At 42.6% G+C, this 17,483-nt stretch overlaps 1 protein-coding gene across 1 annotated transcript in view; it reads right to left on the reverse strand.

The window, feature by feature from the left end:
* LOC147026436 (receptor-type tyrosine-protein phosphatase mu-like) overlaps window positions 1-17,483 on the reverse strand; it is a 458,466-nt gene that overhangs the window by 64,486 nt on the left and 376,497 nt on the right. Inside the window, exons 25-27 of the mRNA XM_085883577.1 lie at window positions 8,768-8,884; window positions 7,823-7,977; window positions 754-889 (exon numbers count right to left, since the gene is read on the reverse strand). Coding sequence (XP_085739703.1) covers window positions 754-889; window positions 7,823-7,977; window positions 8,768-8,884 — 408 coding nt within the window. The remainder of the gene's footprint in view (window positions 1-753; window positions 890-7,822; window positions 7,978-8,767; window positions 8,885-17,483) is intronic.

Consider the following 17,483-nt stretch of genomic DNA (forward strand, 5'->3'; position numbering starts at 1 on the left):
GAATGATTCACGGGACATGGTTACAAGTGTTCAAAATCAATGTCTATAGTTTAGAACCGATGTACACCAGTTTTCTCCAAACAGAAGAAGACAAAAAAAATCCATAAACTTCCTGATGTCAAATATATCAATCACGTTGGATTGGCAAATGCGGAACATTGTATTTTAAAGATTGAAGCGTCTCGGTCCACCGATGATGTCGGTGAAGTTTCGTCTCGATCAGTTTCAGCGATTCTGAAGCTATAAAATTACATAAATCCAAGATGATCACACAGGCATTTTATCAATCAGTTTCATGAAAGAATAAGGATGAAATATAACGACTTTGAACAATCCTGCAAAGTTTCGAGTTCAATGGTTTAGCATCTCCGGGAAATAGGAGCGACAAAATTTGGCGGAAAGAAAATATATTCCCAAGAAGCACAATGTGCTTCCAGATTACAGCTTCGAGGCCGAATACCTATAATCCCATCCAAAATAAATCATGGCATTTACTCGGTGATCCTTAATGAGAAGAAACGAAAGCTTATGAAGCAGATTTATACAGATAAGTGGCGAAGAAGGCAAACGATGTTGTGAAGAAGCAGATTCCATCATGTGGGAAGCATTCAGATTGTTTGGGCACAAATATTACGTGGATGAATTCCACTGCAATGGGAAATTTTTTTTTCTTTTGATCAACAACGGTTGTTCAGGAAAACTTTACAGCAATAGTACGAGTCTAAAAGAGTACATTAGGATGAGAGTGGCCACCTCAGTCTGCACCATGTTGACTCGTTGTGTACGCAGGTCACGCACGCAGTTGTAAATGTCGACCACTCCCTCGCTGTCTGCCATGTCCAGCATCATGTCGATTACGATGAAACATCCGGTGCGTCCGGCTCCAGCACTGGCATGACACAAACAAAACAAAATACAATGCTCTGTGAAACAAAATCATATCGCTACTAAAGACATATTCCCAAAGCGACAAACAAAACCCACAAAGACAAAGACCGAGTTCTTACCAAAACCTTTGTCAAAACATCTCTGTGATAAAAAAAAAAATCACGAAGGAATTCAGTGGTTTTTGCTTCCACTTCGTAGCAAATTCATATCAAAAAATAATTTCTTCTCAGCACTATGCCATCACCAACTTTTCCGTTGATAAAGTCTACAGATATATCATCATGATCCGAGTGTGTGCGTGTGGGTTTCACCACACCCAGAGGCATTCATGGGAAAAAAATATAAAAAAAGGATCTCCAAATGTATGATGTTATCTGCGCTGGTTTTATCTCGTGTGCCCTGCTTCCCGAAGGGAACCATTTTTACCGTTTATTCATTGCATGCAAAGGATATCCAGAGACTCATGTAAACAGAACCCACCCAATCCAGTGTAATGAGCATAATTGCTCAGTAATTAATGACCCTCAATGCTCCATGACTGTTTCACCGATTGCTTATGTCAGTTGTCACATGCAATTATTCCTGCGGTATCATATTAATTGAGGATGCTGCATGGCCAACCTTTGAGCACATGAACTACTTCAAAGTAGCACTTCCTGCACTTAATGAAGTCGCATCGCTACCTTGTCTTTGACCAACTTTCTTCTTTCCGCACAACCATTGTTTCCACTTTCCATACAACCTTTTTTATGATAATTCTTTCTGATGAGCTTAAGTTAGAGTATGTACAGCAGTTGAGGGGGAGGTTGGGAGGAGGTTGGGGGGGGGGTGAAGTGTGCACTGACAGATTCATTTTGATCGTTGGGATGTCCTTGTATTAAGAAAACACCTTGTTTTGCCAATTTTGCACTTATAAAAGAGCTAGATAGCCATTGTAAGTTATACAATATGTGTATAACCTACCTATACATGTAGGTTGGTGTAAGTGTATGTTGAATTTGTTGTGGGATTGAAAGGGAAAAATGTCACAAAAGATGCTGTGATGGCAATCCATAGAAAGATTGTGGTGTTGTATTATGACGTCATTCCTTCCTACATTGGTTGGTTATTTTTGTGGGATTCCATCCCGACATGTTTTTTCATTTTTATAAAATGTTTTTTTCTGATTTTTTTTTCTCTATTTTTCCCAATCTGGATGACAATGACGTCATCTTTTAGTGAATTATTTTGAGGGGCGTCTACATGGGAACTCCCTGACCCTCACCCATTCAGCGATATACTTCATACAAGTCTCTTCCCTAGTTCCCTTTTTTTTGTATACATTGTCGAGGCTCGTATGAGAGGTAACACACAACGCACAGCAAGGGGGGCATGAGACAAGAGGGGCGGGAGTGGGAAGGACAAAACAGTGGGGAACAGAGACATTAGGAGATCTGTGGAAGGGAGAGGGATGGGGTGGGGAACACGGAGTATACAGGATGGACATTACAGGGGCTTTCAGGAAGGAAAGCAGGGAATTTGAATGGGGTGGGTTTGGGGTGGATTAATGGGGGTAGAAAAGATTGAGGTTCCATCCCATTTTTATGTCCCATCCAAAATTCCTGTCCCTTCTGTATCCATTCAGACATTCTCCTACCCTGTTGTCCTTCACTTTTGGAGTCATCTATTTATTTTGTACACCAACATGACAGAATTTTTCTTCACCCTCTCTCCTTTCTCTGCTCCTTCCCTTCTATTCTATCCCCAGACTCCTATATCCTCCAAATCTTCCTCCCCTTCTCTCCCAAACTCCGCTCGGCTCCTTTCCTTCTCCTACCATCTTACATTCTCTTCCTTTCCTCAATTTATTCCTCTCCTATAAGTACATAACGAAGAGATACCGCCATTCCTGTCCTCTTCACTTCTGTGCCTTTACTTAATGTTGGCATTTCCAATTTCTTCCCTCCCTACCCTGTGTAAGCGTAATAAATAAAGAGATCACATTATCGCATCTATTTACATAAGGAGGAGGTACTGCATGATTTCCTTTAACAATAGTACGTATACGGTACATGGAAAGGTGAATTTAGAATGCTCTTTTAAATAGCTGGTATGACCCAGACCCCCTTGTGAACCTCAAGGAAAGCATCAGCAGATAAAGCAGTTTCTTGGCAACGGTTATACGGGGTGGTTTGCCATTGCCTTCTTCGCATTGTTTATCCATGCTCTGTCCTTTTAAATGCTGAGCATCAATCAAAGAAGCAGCACGTACTATTTTTAAAGTCTTTGTTATACAATATGTGTGATGTGAGTAGGTTAGATTGCCGTGTAACAGGGACCTTGACTCGGATAGGGTTTGAACGAACAACCTCCCAAACTCGGAGGGGAAGAATGAAATGGCAGCTACATACACCTGAACTGGTGCTTGGTTGTCTGTCTGTCTGCATGCCAAAGTAGGAACGAAAATGAAGAAACACTATGTATGTATGGTATGTATGGTGTATATATATATATATATATATATATATATATATATATATATATATATATATATATATATATATATATATATATATATATATATACATACAGAAGTCTATTTCATGGAAAGAGCAGGTGTTCCTCATGTTTTGTACAATGAGTGTATTTAGAACCACAAATGATATTACGATAACCTTTGCTTTATATGGTACAGAAACTCATAAACTTTTTTGCACACCATCAATACACTTCAATGTGAGCTCTGTTTGTCACATGCAGAACATCAAGGTGGTCACGAGTTCTTGCCATGTTCGGCTCAGCATGGTTGCGTCCACCATTGTGCACTCAGCTATGATCTGAGAATGAAGATCTTGCAGGTTTGCCACGTTGGTGTTGCGGACAACATCTTTGACAAATCCCCCCACAGAAAAAAAATCAAGGGGGTTATGTTTGGTGAGTGTGGGGGCCAGGCGGTTGGTCCGTCTTGGCCAATCCAGCAAGCTGTGAATTTTTCATTCAGGAAGTCTCGAACGACTAAGGCCCAATGAGAGGGAGCGCCGTCCTGTTGAAAAATGATATCAGGATGCAGGTCTTCAATCTGTGGGAAGACAAATCTTTCTAACATGTTCATGTAACTTGTTGAGTTCACTGTATCCTCCGCAAAGAAAAACAGACCCACCAGGTGGTCATGGAGAAGGTCACATCACACATTGATCTTTGGACTGTGGCATATGTGTTCAATGACCACGTGGGAGTTTTCTAGCCCCAGATCCTCACATTGTGCCGGTTGATCTTCCCCGATGCATGAAAGCAAGCTTCGTCTGTGAGCATGACCTTTTTCAGGTAATCTTCGTCATCCTCGACACGACTGAGCATTTCCAAAGCAAACGCCTTGCATTTGGTTTGAATTCCTGCAGAATCTGCACCTTAAAGGCATAAAGCTTCATTCTTTTATGCAAAATCCTGTGTGCGGTGGTGGTTCGTAGTCCCAGTTCTCTGAATTCACGTCAAATTGATTTTCTGGGACTTTGTTGAAATGATTCACACACTCGTTCAACGTCCGCTGCACTTGTGCTCGGTCGACCGGTACTTTTCTATGTCTGACAACTTCTAGTCTCCGTAAACCGCTTGTACCATTCTCTGATACTAGTCCACTATGGTAGATTCCTTCCATACCTTGTATGGAAATTATGCTGAACTTGCCTGTCGAATTTCATCTCGATTAACCATTCGACGCATTGAGCGAAAATCCCCTGTCGAGTCTCCATTTTCTTTTACATTAAACCATCTTACCTGGAAAATAAAGAAAACTTTGTGCGTTTCTGTATCATATAAAACAAAGGGTACTAAATATGTTAACAACCAAAGTTATCCAGGTCTTTGTGGAACATCCTGTATAGTGTTTTTTCTTTAATCTGCCAATACATACCTGCCCTTTCCTGGAAGCTTGTATTTCCTCACTGTGTTTTGAAAAGTACTTTTTACACCACTCAATTTAAAGTTTTAGTTCCTGCGTCTGTAACATAATTAATGTGAGCTGCTGCCTTTGTCTTGTTGGGATGAGCGTTTTTACAAGCACGGGAATTTGCTTTTTGCCCTGAGTCAGCATTTGTACTTCTTTCTTGCTTTGTTTTTAGATCCTCGTGGAGGATCTCTAAGTCTTACTCACGTTGTTGTTCTTGTGGACATTTTTGTTTCACAGCCTACAGTTTTCATCGAAACTTCCTGAAACTTGACATACATATGTAAAAATACCCTGCGCAGACAGTAACCATCTCCGATTTTGAAAATTCCTCCGAGAAAAAAAAGTTATGACGTCAAAATATCTCCGCTAATGGAAATCGCCTAAAAAATTATCTCCGAAACTAGGCAAGCTTTTTGAATTCTGTTTGTGGGAATCGAACAGGGCATTAGTAGAGATGAATTGCCGCACATATGATACATCACTATGACGTCATATCAATTTTTATGACGTCATTCCTATTTTTTGACATTTTTTGTTTCACAACCCAGAGTTTTTATCGGATCTTCGTGAAACTTGCCATGTATATGCAGAAAGCCCACGCGCAGGCAGTACCCATCTCCGATTTTGGAAATTCTTCTTAGAAAAAAAAGTTGACGTCATAATATCGCCGCTAATGGCAATCGCCTATACCATTATCTCCGAAACTAGGCAAGCTGTTCGAATTTTGTTTGTGGGAATCAAGCCGGGCATTAGCTCAGATAATTTATCGCAAACCTGATGCATCATAATGACGTCATATTCGTTTTTATGACGTCATCATTAAGAGGACGAGGATCTTAGCTCATTCGAGCGTGTTGATGTAACTCTGTTTATTCTGGGCCCTTTTCCTTTGTAAATTTCACGTCATTGTACCTTACAATCCACGTGGCCTTGCAATCCATGACAGACTTTACGAATGACAGGGAGTTTTACGGGGAAGTTTCTCACTTTGCACATGCTTAAATGTCGTTCATGGTGTGGTGTATGTATTTTGGTTGTATCATTTTTCAAAAATCTGATTAAAACGATTTTTGTTTTGCTTGTTGTGATAAGGGTACAAAATCCCAAGAGAGAGAGAGAGAGAGAGAGTGTTACTCCCTTCCGTTGGAATAATTGTAATTGCTTCAGCTATAATTGTGCTCAGCATAATTGTTGACATTTATCAACATTTTGAGACTGAACAAAACTCCGATCTTACGATCTCTCGGTCTGGTACTTTAACGATGTAGATTGGCATATTTTTCAATTTTGTTAGTTATGAAAATGTTTGAGAATAAAAGGTATGCCTTTTAAATGCCTATGACTTCATTCTCGAGCCGTTTTTAAGCGTATACTTTTGTACACATTTGAATGGGTGGCCATGTTTTTCCTGTGATATCCTTACATATGGTACTGCCGTACGTAAGGATACCTTACATACGGTACTTTGGTTGTACAGTACTGCCGTACTCTATGATAATATTGCTACACAGTTTCAGTTAAACAAGAAAACAATATTTCAGCATTTTTTTGACCTTTTCAGATAATTTCCAAAAAGTTCCACAAACAAACAAACAACAAAACATCAGTTTAGATGTCGTCCACACATTTGAGCTGCCTAGTCTGGGTGAAATTCCTGATCAAATTATAAACTGTCACCATTTTTAAGCACCATGGTGCTTTATCGCGAGTAATATCGCTAGTAATATCGCTGTCAACTGAACCTCTCATCCTGCCACCATCCTGCATGTGACAAACGGTGCTCACATTGAAGTGTATTAATGGTGTGCACAAAAGTTTATGAGTTTCTGTACCATATAAACCAAAGGTTATCATTATATCATTTGTGGTTCTAAGCACCATTAAGGACCATGGTGCTTCACAGGCAGGATGGTGCAATGACCGTGTAATCCGTCAGATGGAACCTGAAGTTTGGGACCCATCGACTAACATTTGCTTCTGGTAGACGTTAAAAATCCCACAGCCTCTTTCGAAGAAGAGTGGGCGAGTTATCGCTGGCACCCTGTAAAAACTCGAAATTCTTGCCCTTTCCTAATGTGGGCACGGCATCTGCAGCACAGCTATGCCCCCAGAGAAGATGCGACCCGCAGCCACATGTTGCTCAGGAACGAATCGATTCCACTTCACATTCATCAAAATATAAAGCAACCTCTAGTTTTGTCTTTGGTCATGTGGCAGTAAATTTCATGAGTGAAGATTATTAGATTATGATGCTTACCTTTCTTATTTTGGTCGACTCGCTGTGCCTTCCCATCATTTCACTGATGTGTAAAAAAAGATATTTTTTAAAAGCATGCTGCACTTCATAAACAAATTGCATGTCTATTTGTATGTCTCATCGAGGATGTAAGATGAAGTGAAACACGCAACAAAAAAAGAAAAAGAAAAAAAAAAGGATCTTTTACAACAAATAGCTGTTGTTGGTGCTGCTGTCACGGTGGCTGTGGATGTTGTTTGTGCTCCTTCCATGTAGTTTTATATATTTTTTGTATTGCTTTGAGAAATATTACCAGCGATAATTGTGTGTGCTCCATCCATGTCCATCACACTGTACTCTAAGTGGTTCCTGCTGTCGGAGGGTAATGAAAATGGTACCGTTGGAGTCGGTACATTAAGCTCCAAATCCTGCTTCTTCCTCTGCCTTTCAGAAGGAGATGGGCTTTCAAAACAGGCATTTCTGTGATTAAACAGACGCTAATATTTGTTCCAAGTAAAATCGATCATTAGCTTTTCAATTAAATCGATTCTATGACCGTGGGAACCCTCTCGAATAAAATGTGATGGACAGATTGGCCGATGGACTGACGCTGCTCCCTTTAGTGATAGATGACCATTTTCAATCCTATGACTACACAAACATGTCTTTTGGGGCAAAGCCTTGTCGTCCTGGTGGTTCACAAACTGCACATTATTTTCCTTTTAAACAAACTCGATTACAGAATCCTTCATAATGCCATGCTAAGTACATACCTGCAGTGAATGACCACAGGACCAGAAGTGTGCCGGGTGAATGCCTTCACTCGACGTACAAAACACAGCAGACCCGTAGGGTAGTACGGAACTCCATGATCGGGCCAACCAGTGAAGTGAAACTGCTTAACCTCATGCACCTCAAAATAGCCCTTCTGAAAGTTGGGAGATGATAATACACACATGCACATTAACATTATGATGAAAAAGGGGCATTTAAATGCTCCTGCAAAGCATAACAAATGGAAGGCCAGTTGAATGTTCCTTCTAAATCATCATGTACTACAAGATGCAAGTACTTTCTGCTTCTATGGCACGAGAATAGCAGTTTTTTTTTTTTGAGGACTTGACACTACCGCTCCTGATTTTCAAACCCACACATACTTAAGCTCAAAGATGAGCATGCTGTCAACTGAACCGCTCATCCTACCACCATCCCATGTATACTTGTATTAAGCAAACCAAAGTGCACTCATAGCTACTTGCCCTGGTGGAAACATTCTTTCAACCAAAAGGGCACTCGGTGGAGCACATACATCTGCCAAGCTGAACGGTTTATGTTTTGCATCCCACTGACAGGCCACATCAGGATCCAGACCTTAACCAAAATCAAATCAGCTTGTTCTTGTCACCAAGCCAACTCGTCCACCAAGTTTTGTGATAATCCGTCCACAGATTTTTGAGATATCGTGCTATGTATCATTTTTGGCCCCATCTCTCTCTCAATGGTGAAGAATCACTTAAAATATTCTAGTCTCAGGATCTTCACCAAAATTGAATAAATTCTTCCTTGTCACACACCCAACCTGGCCACCAAATGTTATCCAAATCAGTTCACAACTTTTTGAGATATCCTGCACACAAACAAACAAACAGGGGTGCAAACATAACCTTCATCCATCACAGATGGCAGACGTAATTATGACCTTCACAAGGCATGCTTACCCTTTCCAAGGTGAATGTACGGATGACATATTCTGCCAGGAGTTCTGAATGCACAAGCGTCACTGTGATATCTCCATACACGTATACGGTGTCTGGCCAGTACTTGAAGCATTTTACCTGGAGGGAAGGAAATTTCACATAATGCAGCTGATGTAAGCCAAACCAAACGAGTCAACTTGTCAGGGAGAGAATAGTTCAAAAGAAGTTGAGACACAAATTTCTTTGCCTCGGGTCACACGAAAAAAAGGCCCGAGTTGCGCAGATCACGATCACAATGTTGGTGAAAGTGCTCATGAGCCTTCTCCCTCGTCATCACTACTGAAGCATTAAATTGAGGCTTTTGATCCATTGTGTAAAGTGCACAATGTGTCAGGGGTGAAGAACGTGAACCTTTCTTGTCAAACTTTTTCAGGTTGCATTTTGAAATTTCACCTCATCTTCGTGTTGAAAATGAAGGATGACTCGCTACTTTTTAGAATTATGTGCAGTTCGAGGACAGCAATTTGAAATACATAAAAGGGGCATTCAAAAGGTCTCAGGATGTGGAATGTTGTTGTTATCAGAGCTGCATATTTTTGGTTTATTTTCAAACTTACATGTATTCTTGTTATATACCATTAATAAAACACGAGCATAAAGTCCCTCACATTGTTTATTTATTTATTTATTGTATTTGGCTGTAGCTGATGAGTTTAGGTGCTTGGTTTTTATAGAACCTCGCGGCTCTGATTACACCGGTGAACACAAAAATAATGATAAGAACAAGGAACAAAGGGGAAATTCTGCACAATGTAAAATGTAACTTGAAGTCCTCAACTCCCCGTCCCAACCTCACGTCATAAACCTCCACTCCACCCCAAGTACTCAAACCAACTCCCCCAAAGTTCTCAAACCTCCTTCCCCAACTCTCTGCTCCCCCATCTCAACTCTCTGTCCTACTCTCCCCCTTTCTTCCTCAACCTCCTCCCCTCCTGAAAACCCAATTCCATTCCTCAATCCCGCATCCTCAGCCCACCCCATTGCAAGTCCTCAATCCCCCCTTCCACGTCTCAACCCCCACCTCGAAGCCTCAACTCCTCCCCCTCACTCTGTCCCCTTTCTGCACCCCCCACCACTCACCCCAACTCACTTATCCTCCCTTGCCCCTTTCTTCTTCAAGTTCTCTACTTCCCCTCACCCAAATACTTAGGCCACAACCTCCCTCCCTGCCCAAAGTACTCAACCCCCCCCAAAAAGCCTCAACAATCCCTCTCCCAAATCGATCTCCTCTCCGCTCCCCACCCAAAGTGCCTGGCCTCCCCCACCCCCTCTCAACCACATGTCATCACATCCCCCCCCACCCCATCCAGCAACTCAACCTCCATCTTCAAACTCTCTGCACCCACTCTCTAAACTATCTGTTCTCCTCTCCCCCTTTCTTCCCATTCTTCACAATATTACACAAAGATGCACAAGGAACTTTGGCGTAGGATGAGGTCATTTGGACAATCATTTCATTTCATTATTTTTATTTTCCACATAAAATCGGAAATTTTTCATCCACGGGCAATTCAATTCAAAAAGGGTGCATTACATCCTTTTCACATTAGTATTAAACATTAGAATTCAATTAGGCACAAATTATTGTCTAAAATGACAGGAGGACAAGGGAGAATCCCAGAATGATTAAAACATGCCTGAGTTGTTCCTGTTCCCATTTAGTCAGGGCAACATTAAAAGCAAATTAAAAAAAAAAAAAAAAAAATATATATATATATATATATATATATATATATATATATATATATATATATATATATCATGGTAAATTCCAAATCTCATGATATTCATTCATTTCACAATTCTTAGAAAACAGTTATATTCTTAGAAATAGAGGTCAAGTCAAATAAATGACTGTTGGAAAGCAAGGCCTTCAGGATCATCGGAATCTCCCACATTAAAGCTGAATCTATGGGTCTACCTCTTTCCATCGCAGGCAGTGTCGGTGGTCTCTCTATCTTCTACCGCCTCATTTCTGATCTTGCACACTCGGCTCTTTCCGTGTCTTGTCACTCCCACGCCTCACCCCCCCCCCCCAACCCAGGTTTCTACATGGTGTGAGGTGAAACAGCAACACCCTTTTGGCGAAACCCCCCAAATCCAGAATCACTACTCACCTCCAGTTATCGCTTCCTCTTTTATTTTCATGCCTGTTGAACCAATTTTCACATTCACTTCAATCTTAATCTTCCCTCCAGGTATTGAAGATTGTTGTTCACCACCATCGCAGATCATCCTCCATCCAAAACCATGATCTTTTCTATCCCCATTAACCCTCCACAAGCCCAACTCTTTCCAAATTTCTAATCCTTCCCTCCACATTCACCTTTTCCACCCTATGTGCCGTGTCCCCCCTTTCTTCCCCGCATCCCTTATTTGTCCAAGTCTCCCTCTATTTTGTCCCACAACCACATATAGGAGTCCACATCATGCAACAGAACTGAACTTGGTGGTGGGAAGGAAGCGACGGTTGTGGAGAGTTAAGGATTGTAAGGCAGTGGTGGAGAGCATGTTACCACCGAGCACAAGTCTGTGGTGTTTGAGGTATGGATGGAGAAAAGGAGGGAGCATGGGTGGGAAGATTATTAGGTGGGGCAAGTGTAAGGGAATTGTCCTCATGGAGTGGAAGGAGAGGTTGAGGGCGAGGTATGAGCAATTTTGTGAAAAAGCACAAGGTTTGTAGGAGGAATGGAAGAAGTATGGAGGTGAGGTGGAGGATTCAGTTGGGTGCGAATGCATGGAGGAGGGGAATTGCAGAAGTTTTTTGTGTAAGGACATCAGGAATGGGTGCTTCGTCAAGGGATAGAAACCAGGTATGGTGGACGGAGTAGGTAGCGAAGGCAGTTAGTGAAAAGGAGGCTTGGAAGAGGAGAGAGAATATTGGAGGTTTGGAAGAGGAAAGAGAAGATCAAGGATTCAGGAGGGGGGTGGAGGGGTGGGGGCGCAGCCAGATGCGGGGTTGCTGCACCTGTTTGGGCAGAAGAAGAAAGTAGCAAGGAGAGATGTGGATAAGCCGAGGAATGATATGGAAGAGGAGTACAAGTTGTAAGAGGATGGTGGGAGAAAGATGATATATAAATTTGCTCGTGACAGGGATGAGGATTGTGGAGAGTTAGGGATGGTAAGGCAGTGGCAGAGAGCATGTTACCACCCAGCACAAGCCTTTGGTGTCTGTGGTATGGATGGAGAAAAGGAAGAAGCAAGGGTGGGAAGAATATTAGGTTGGGGAAGTTCAGGGGAAATGTCCTCCTCGAGTCCAAGGAGAGGTTGATGGCTACGTATGAGCAACTTGGCGAAGAAGCAGAAGGTTTAGAGGAGGAATGGAAGAAGTACGGAGAGACGTTTAGTGGAATTGCAGAGTTTTGCATGCAAGGACATCAGGAAAAGGTGCTTCGTCAAGGGATAGAAACCAGGTATGGTGGATTGGATAGGTGGGGGGGGGGTGTTGAGGACATGAATGGGGGAGGAGGTTGGTGGTGATTAAGGATGGTGGCATGAGGTCATGACAGAGAGGGGGTCAGTACTGAAGGTGTGGGAAGGATATTTCAAACAGGTGTTGAATCAGGAAGGAAGCAACGGTGAAGGCGCTGTCACACCTTGACGTTTTAGCCAGCAATGGCAACGTATAAAAATGTATGTAAAACGTTGGCGTACGCTGAAGTTTTGAGGTTTTTAAAAATGTTTTGGTCGTATTTATAACGTGTTGGTCGTATGCATAACATATTAGTAACGGCACAGAACGTTTCGTTGTCTTCTCGATAACTTATACCAACGAATGCTTAGCCTGTTGTCGGCGTTCACAACCTATGCCCAACGATAGTTCAACTTAGTCATAGTGCGCTGCACGTATCGCCGACGAACTCGTGTCGTTCTCTGTTAAAAACCTGCCGCTCGCCGATTTAAATCATAACCGCCTGAAAATTGGAAGTGTCAACATCGCAGTCACACCTTGACGATTTAGCCAGCGTATGCCGACCTATGAAAAATTTGCCGAACCAAGCTGGCACACGTCGAATACGGTATGGGTAAGTTGTGTATACGTTAGGAGCACGCTGAAAAACGAGGAAGTACGCTGTCATATTCCGTGGTACGTCTTGTACATCGTGAAATTTCAAGCATGCTGAAAATTTTACGACGTACTCGACGTATGGCTCACAAGTTCCGCATATGCTGGCATAAGTTCTCGGCACGCTCCGCGATCGTTGACACACGTCGGACACACTTTACTTGTAAGTTACTCATAAGTCGAAACACGTCGAGGTAATGTTTAGCATACCCGAAACTTAATTTTTAACCTATGAGTAACGTGCTTTGAACCTATGAGTAGCGTGCTTTGAACCTATGTGTAACGTTGTCGTATGTAGACAAATTTGATTGACGTCTTCCGGACGACCACAGAACTTACTGAATGTGTTTCTAACTTATAGCTACCGTATAATGGCGTATTGGCAGCGTTTAGGCGAATTGGTATATACAAATGGGCTTCACAGGATGAACCCGTCAGTGTTCCAGACTCCATGTTGAGTAGATGTCAATGTCAGCAGTATCAGTAGTAGTAGTAGTAGTAGTAGTAGTAGTAGGTGAGCGTGTCAGTAGTAGTAGTAGTAATAGTAGTGGTAGTAGCAGTAGGTGAGCGTGCCAGTAGTAGTAGTAGTAGTAGTAGTATTAGTAGTAGGTGAGTGTGTCAGTAGTCGTAGTGGTAGTAGTAGTAGTAGTAGTAGTAGTAATGGTAGGTGAGCATGTCAGTAGTAGTCGTAGTAGTTGTAGTAGTATTGGTAGTAGTAGTATGTCCATGTCAGTAGTAGTAGGTGAGCGTGATGGGGAGGGTGTGGGTGATGATGGATCCTCGTTGCGTCCACGAATAGGAGACTACTTTGCACCATTGTTCGATGTTCTTTTGGGCTTATTTTTTTTTCTCATTCCCACGATGAACTATTTTTTGTTTCAGTTTTAAAAGTATTCAAAACGACGTGGACAAATGCATAATGTACTAGTAATGAACACAGAACGCTTCGATAACTTATACATAAGTTATACCAACGATTGATTAGCGTGTTTTAGGCGTCCACAACCTTTGCCCAACGATAGTCTAACGTATGCATAGCGTGGCAGCGTATCGTCGAGATTATGTGAGGTTTTCTATTCAGAGTAGTCCAGTTGCCAGGTTGAGTACCTTGTTGTTGCGAGAAGTGTATTGTTTTTTGATGGTTTTGTACTTGCATGGGTCTATAGAAAAAATTTAGCTTGGTTGCCGGAGTGGCAATCTTGGGGAACTCCGATAATTTGCATAGATCCAAGATGGCTCCCGTGGACAGAGGTGGAAAATAACTTTTCAACCAATCAACCTACAATCACGTGTGATACATTTTTTCCATATAATTTTGAGGTGAGGAATCGATTTCTGAGGTCAGTTGTGTGGTTCGGGGTCAAATTCAGGGTCAAAGGTCAAGTTCAATGTCATTTTTGGACTATTGAGGGGTTTAAAACTTTTTGACCCCTGCATCAACTGCAGATCACTCCTCTTCGATAGTTGATGAACGATCCCATTGATTCTAATCTCACCTCTTCTTCTTTTCAGAGAAACGTATGATGGCTGACTCAAGGTGTCTTCTACCGGTGTGTCACGGAGGTGGAGAAGAAACGAAATTCACTGAGATCGGGATCAAGAAGTTCATCTCGTGTGCCAAATCCCGTGGAGATGGAGACCTGCAGGCTAAGCTCCAGAACATTATTGATGTTGTTGGAGATGCGGCAAGCATCGCCTGCCACAAAGGTTTCTACTGTACTTGTACATCAAAAGAGAAAATTGAGAGAGTGAGAAAGTCACAGAAAAGAAAGGCTGAAGATGAGGGTGTAAGGACAACTACAAGGTCTCATACTAAGGTAGCTGACAAAGGTGTGTTTAGAGTACAAACGTGATTGTATGTTCTGTAGCGAGGAATGTTTACCCATTGATGATAGACACCCAGAAAGATGGGACCGCATTCGTGAGTGTATGACCAAAGAACGTTTTGACACAGAACACAACCCACTGCCAACTATGAAAGATATGCTCCTTGATGTTGCTGAGCAGCGTAATGATGATGTCACGAGAAGGGTCAAGTTGCACCTTGCTTTTGTTTCTGATCTACCTTCTGCTGAGTGCAAGTACTACGTCCGCTGCTGTAACAGTTTCACGAAAGTCCCCACATATGCTGATTTGCCAACTGGTAGTGCAGATGAAAATGCTCTGAAGGAAGTCATCGAGTACATGAACCAACAGGTCCAGAATATGGAAGTGTTGAACTGCATTCCCTGTAGTCGGATTGAGGTGGCAAGCTCGCTCGATGTGACATGTTTAGCAAGTTGACTGACTGCATGAGTAAGGATGTTATCGTTGTTCAGGTAGATGGCTGTGCTACCATTGTTGGTTTCCGTGAGTCCGTTGCTAAAAGTCTCAAGATAGTTAAGGTAGACGATACGGATGAGAGGAACATTGCTTCCGTGGTGAGGCAGGTCAAGCATGAGGCACGGTCGGTCAAGTACAACAGTGCCAATTACGACCTATCAGAGTTTACACAGGCCAACACAATCAAGGCGACCAGCCCAAGTTTGTTGAAGTTTGTTTCGGACCTGGTCTCTGGTGGTAAAGTGACCAAGAAATCTCTGAGCCTGAGCCAGTCAATTCAGAGTCACATTACAGGAACCAGAAATCAGACAAAATTAGGACTGGCCGTCAAACTGTTGCACCGGCATGGCAGTTCCGAACTTCTCAAACTCCTTCATGAGCATGGCTTCACAACCTCGTACGATGAGGCCCTGAGATTCTGAAAATTGGCCGCTCGTCCACTAGGTGACAATGCACAGGTTCTCCACCAGTTCAAGGGGTTGTGTAGAACTGTCGGCGTCATCTTCACATGGTTTGACAACTTCAATCTCCAGGTATTCACACCTAATGGTCGACACACTACCCATGTCGTCTCACATGAATTCCAGCAACCTCATCCCGCAGGTATGCTGGAGTATGGCCGCGCTAAGCCAGGGATGCAGACCATACTCGCAAAATCTGCTGACCAGCAGGCTCCACCTGAACTTGACATCACGAAGTATGGGTGGGAAATAAAAGATGGCACCCCAGTACCAGCAACCCCCAATCAGCCCCCAGGACCCCAAGATCTTATGGATGTAGTGCGGTGCAGCTGTAAGGCGGCGGTGAAGGTGTGCAGCACTGAACGTTGCAGCTGTCACCATGGAAAGATATCATGCACTGTGTACTGCGCTTGTGTTTGTAGTGATGCCTGCTTCAACCCGTTCAAGACAGGAGACGAAGACCAAGATGAAGTGGAAGAGGAAGGAGAAGCAGATGTGGAAGGTGACGACGAAACTGAACATCTTGATCTTGCATTCGGCTCTGATGATGAATGGGAGTGATCGCCATTAATGAATAAACGCTTGACCACCATCGCTCTGAAAATTTTATTACAACTATATTATTTCATTTTTGGCAAAAATGACCTTGAACTTGACCTTTGACCCTGAATTTGACCCCAAATCACAAAAGTGACCTCAGAAATCGATTCCTCAGGTCAAAATTATACGGAAAAGAGGTATCATGTGTGATCGTAAGTTAATTGGTTGAAAACTTATATTCCACCCCCGTCCATGTTGGCCATCTTGGATTTATGCAAATTAGCGGAGTTCCCCAAGGTTGCTGCTCCGGTAACCAAGCCAAATTTTCTCTATTGACCCATGTGAGTACGAAACCATCAAAAAACAATACACTTCTCATTACAACAAGGTTGAGTACAGAACATATACAGGTGGCAAACGGACGATAGGCTGCAACTTCACTTTTAATAAATGGCTGTCACTCGCCTCTTGTTTTTGGACACTGGTGCTCGGCAATTGAAATCGTTTCCATTTTAACGAGTTAAATCGCTTCCACTGGAATATTGAAATGATTTAATAATAATGCTTGGTTATCCTTGGACCCACTCTGGCTAGCAACTCGTCGAACATCGCTGGGGGCATTCACAGGAAGTTGATGAAGGATGCATTTTCCTCATTCCGGAGTTCCACCATGAGCTGGTCATATATGCCGTAATGGCGTCACCTCCCGATCCATGGTCTGACCCAGTTCCTTCTCCTCCGTTCACGTCTTCTTCTGCTGGCTCTATTGGCACACAACTGGTGCAGTGTCAACTCGATGAGGTCATGTTGATGTTCGAGGACAGGTAGGTATTATAGTTTCAACCTTGCCCTATCCTCCATCTCTCGGAATGACATGGACATGTACTCACCACGAAGTCTAAAAAAAAGACGGGTTCCTCCTACGAAGCCCCTTTTTATATACCAATTCCCCTAATCGCTGCCAATACGCCATTATACGGTATCTGTAAATTAGAAACGCGTTCATTAAGTTCTGTTGTCGTCCTGAAGACGTCAAATACGTCTACGTCTTTTTCAAGTAACGTGTTGCGAAGTGTGAACAACGTTCGTGTAGCGTGCTTACAAAACGTTACTCATTGGTTATAAGTAAGTTTCGGGTACGCTAAACATTACCTCGAATTGTTTCGACTTATGAGTAACTTACAAGTAACGTGTGTCGACGTGTGTCAACGATCGCATATCGTGCCTACAACTTATGGCCAGCCTAGCGGAACGTGTGAGGCATACGCCGGCATACGTCGTAAAATTT

The sequence above is a fragment of the Eptatretus burgeri genome, chromosome 5 (genome assembly GCF_056783735.1).
Source record: "Eptatretus burgeri isolate ZD-2024b chromosome 5, Ebu_testis_v1, whole genome shotgun sequence".
NCBI lineage: Eukaryota > Metazoa > Chordata > Myxini > Myxiniformes > Myxinidae > Eptatretus > Eptatretus burgeri.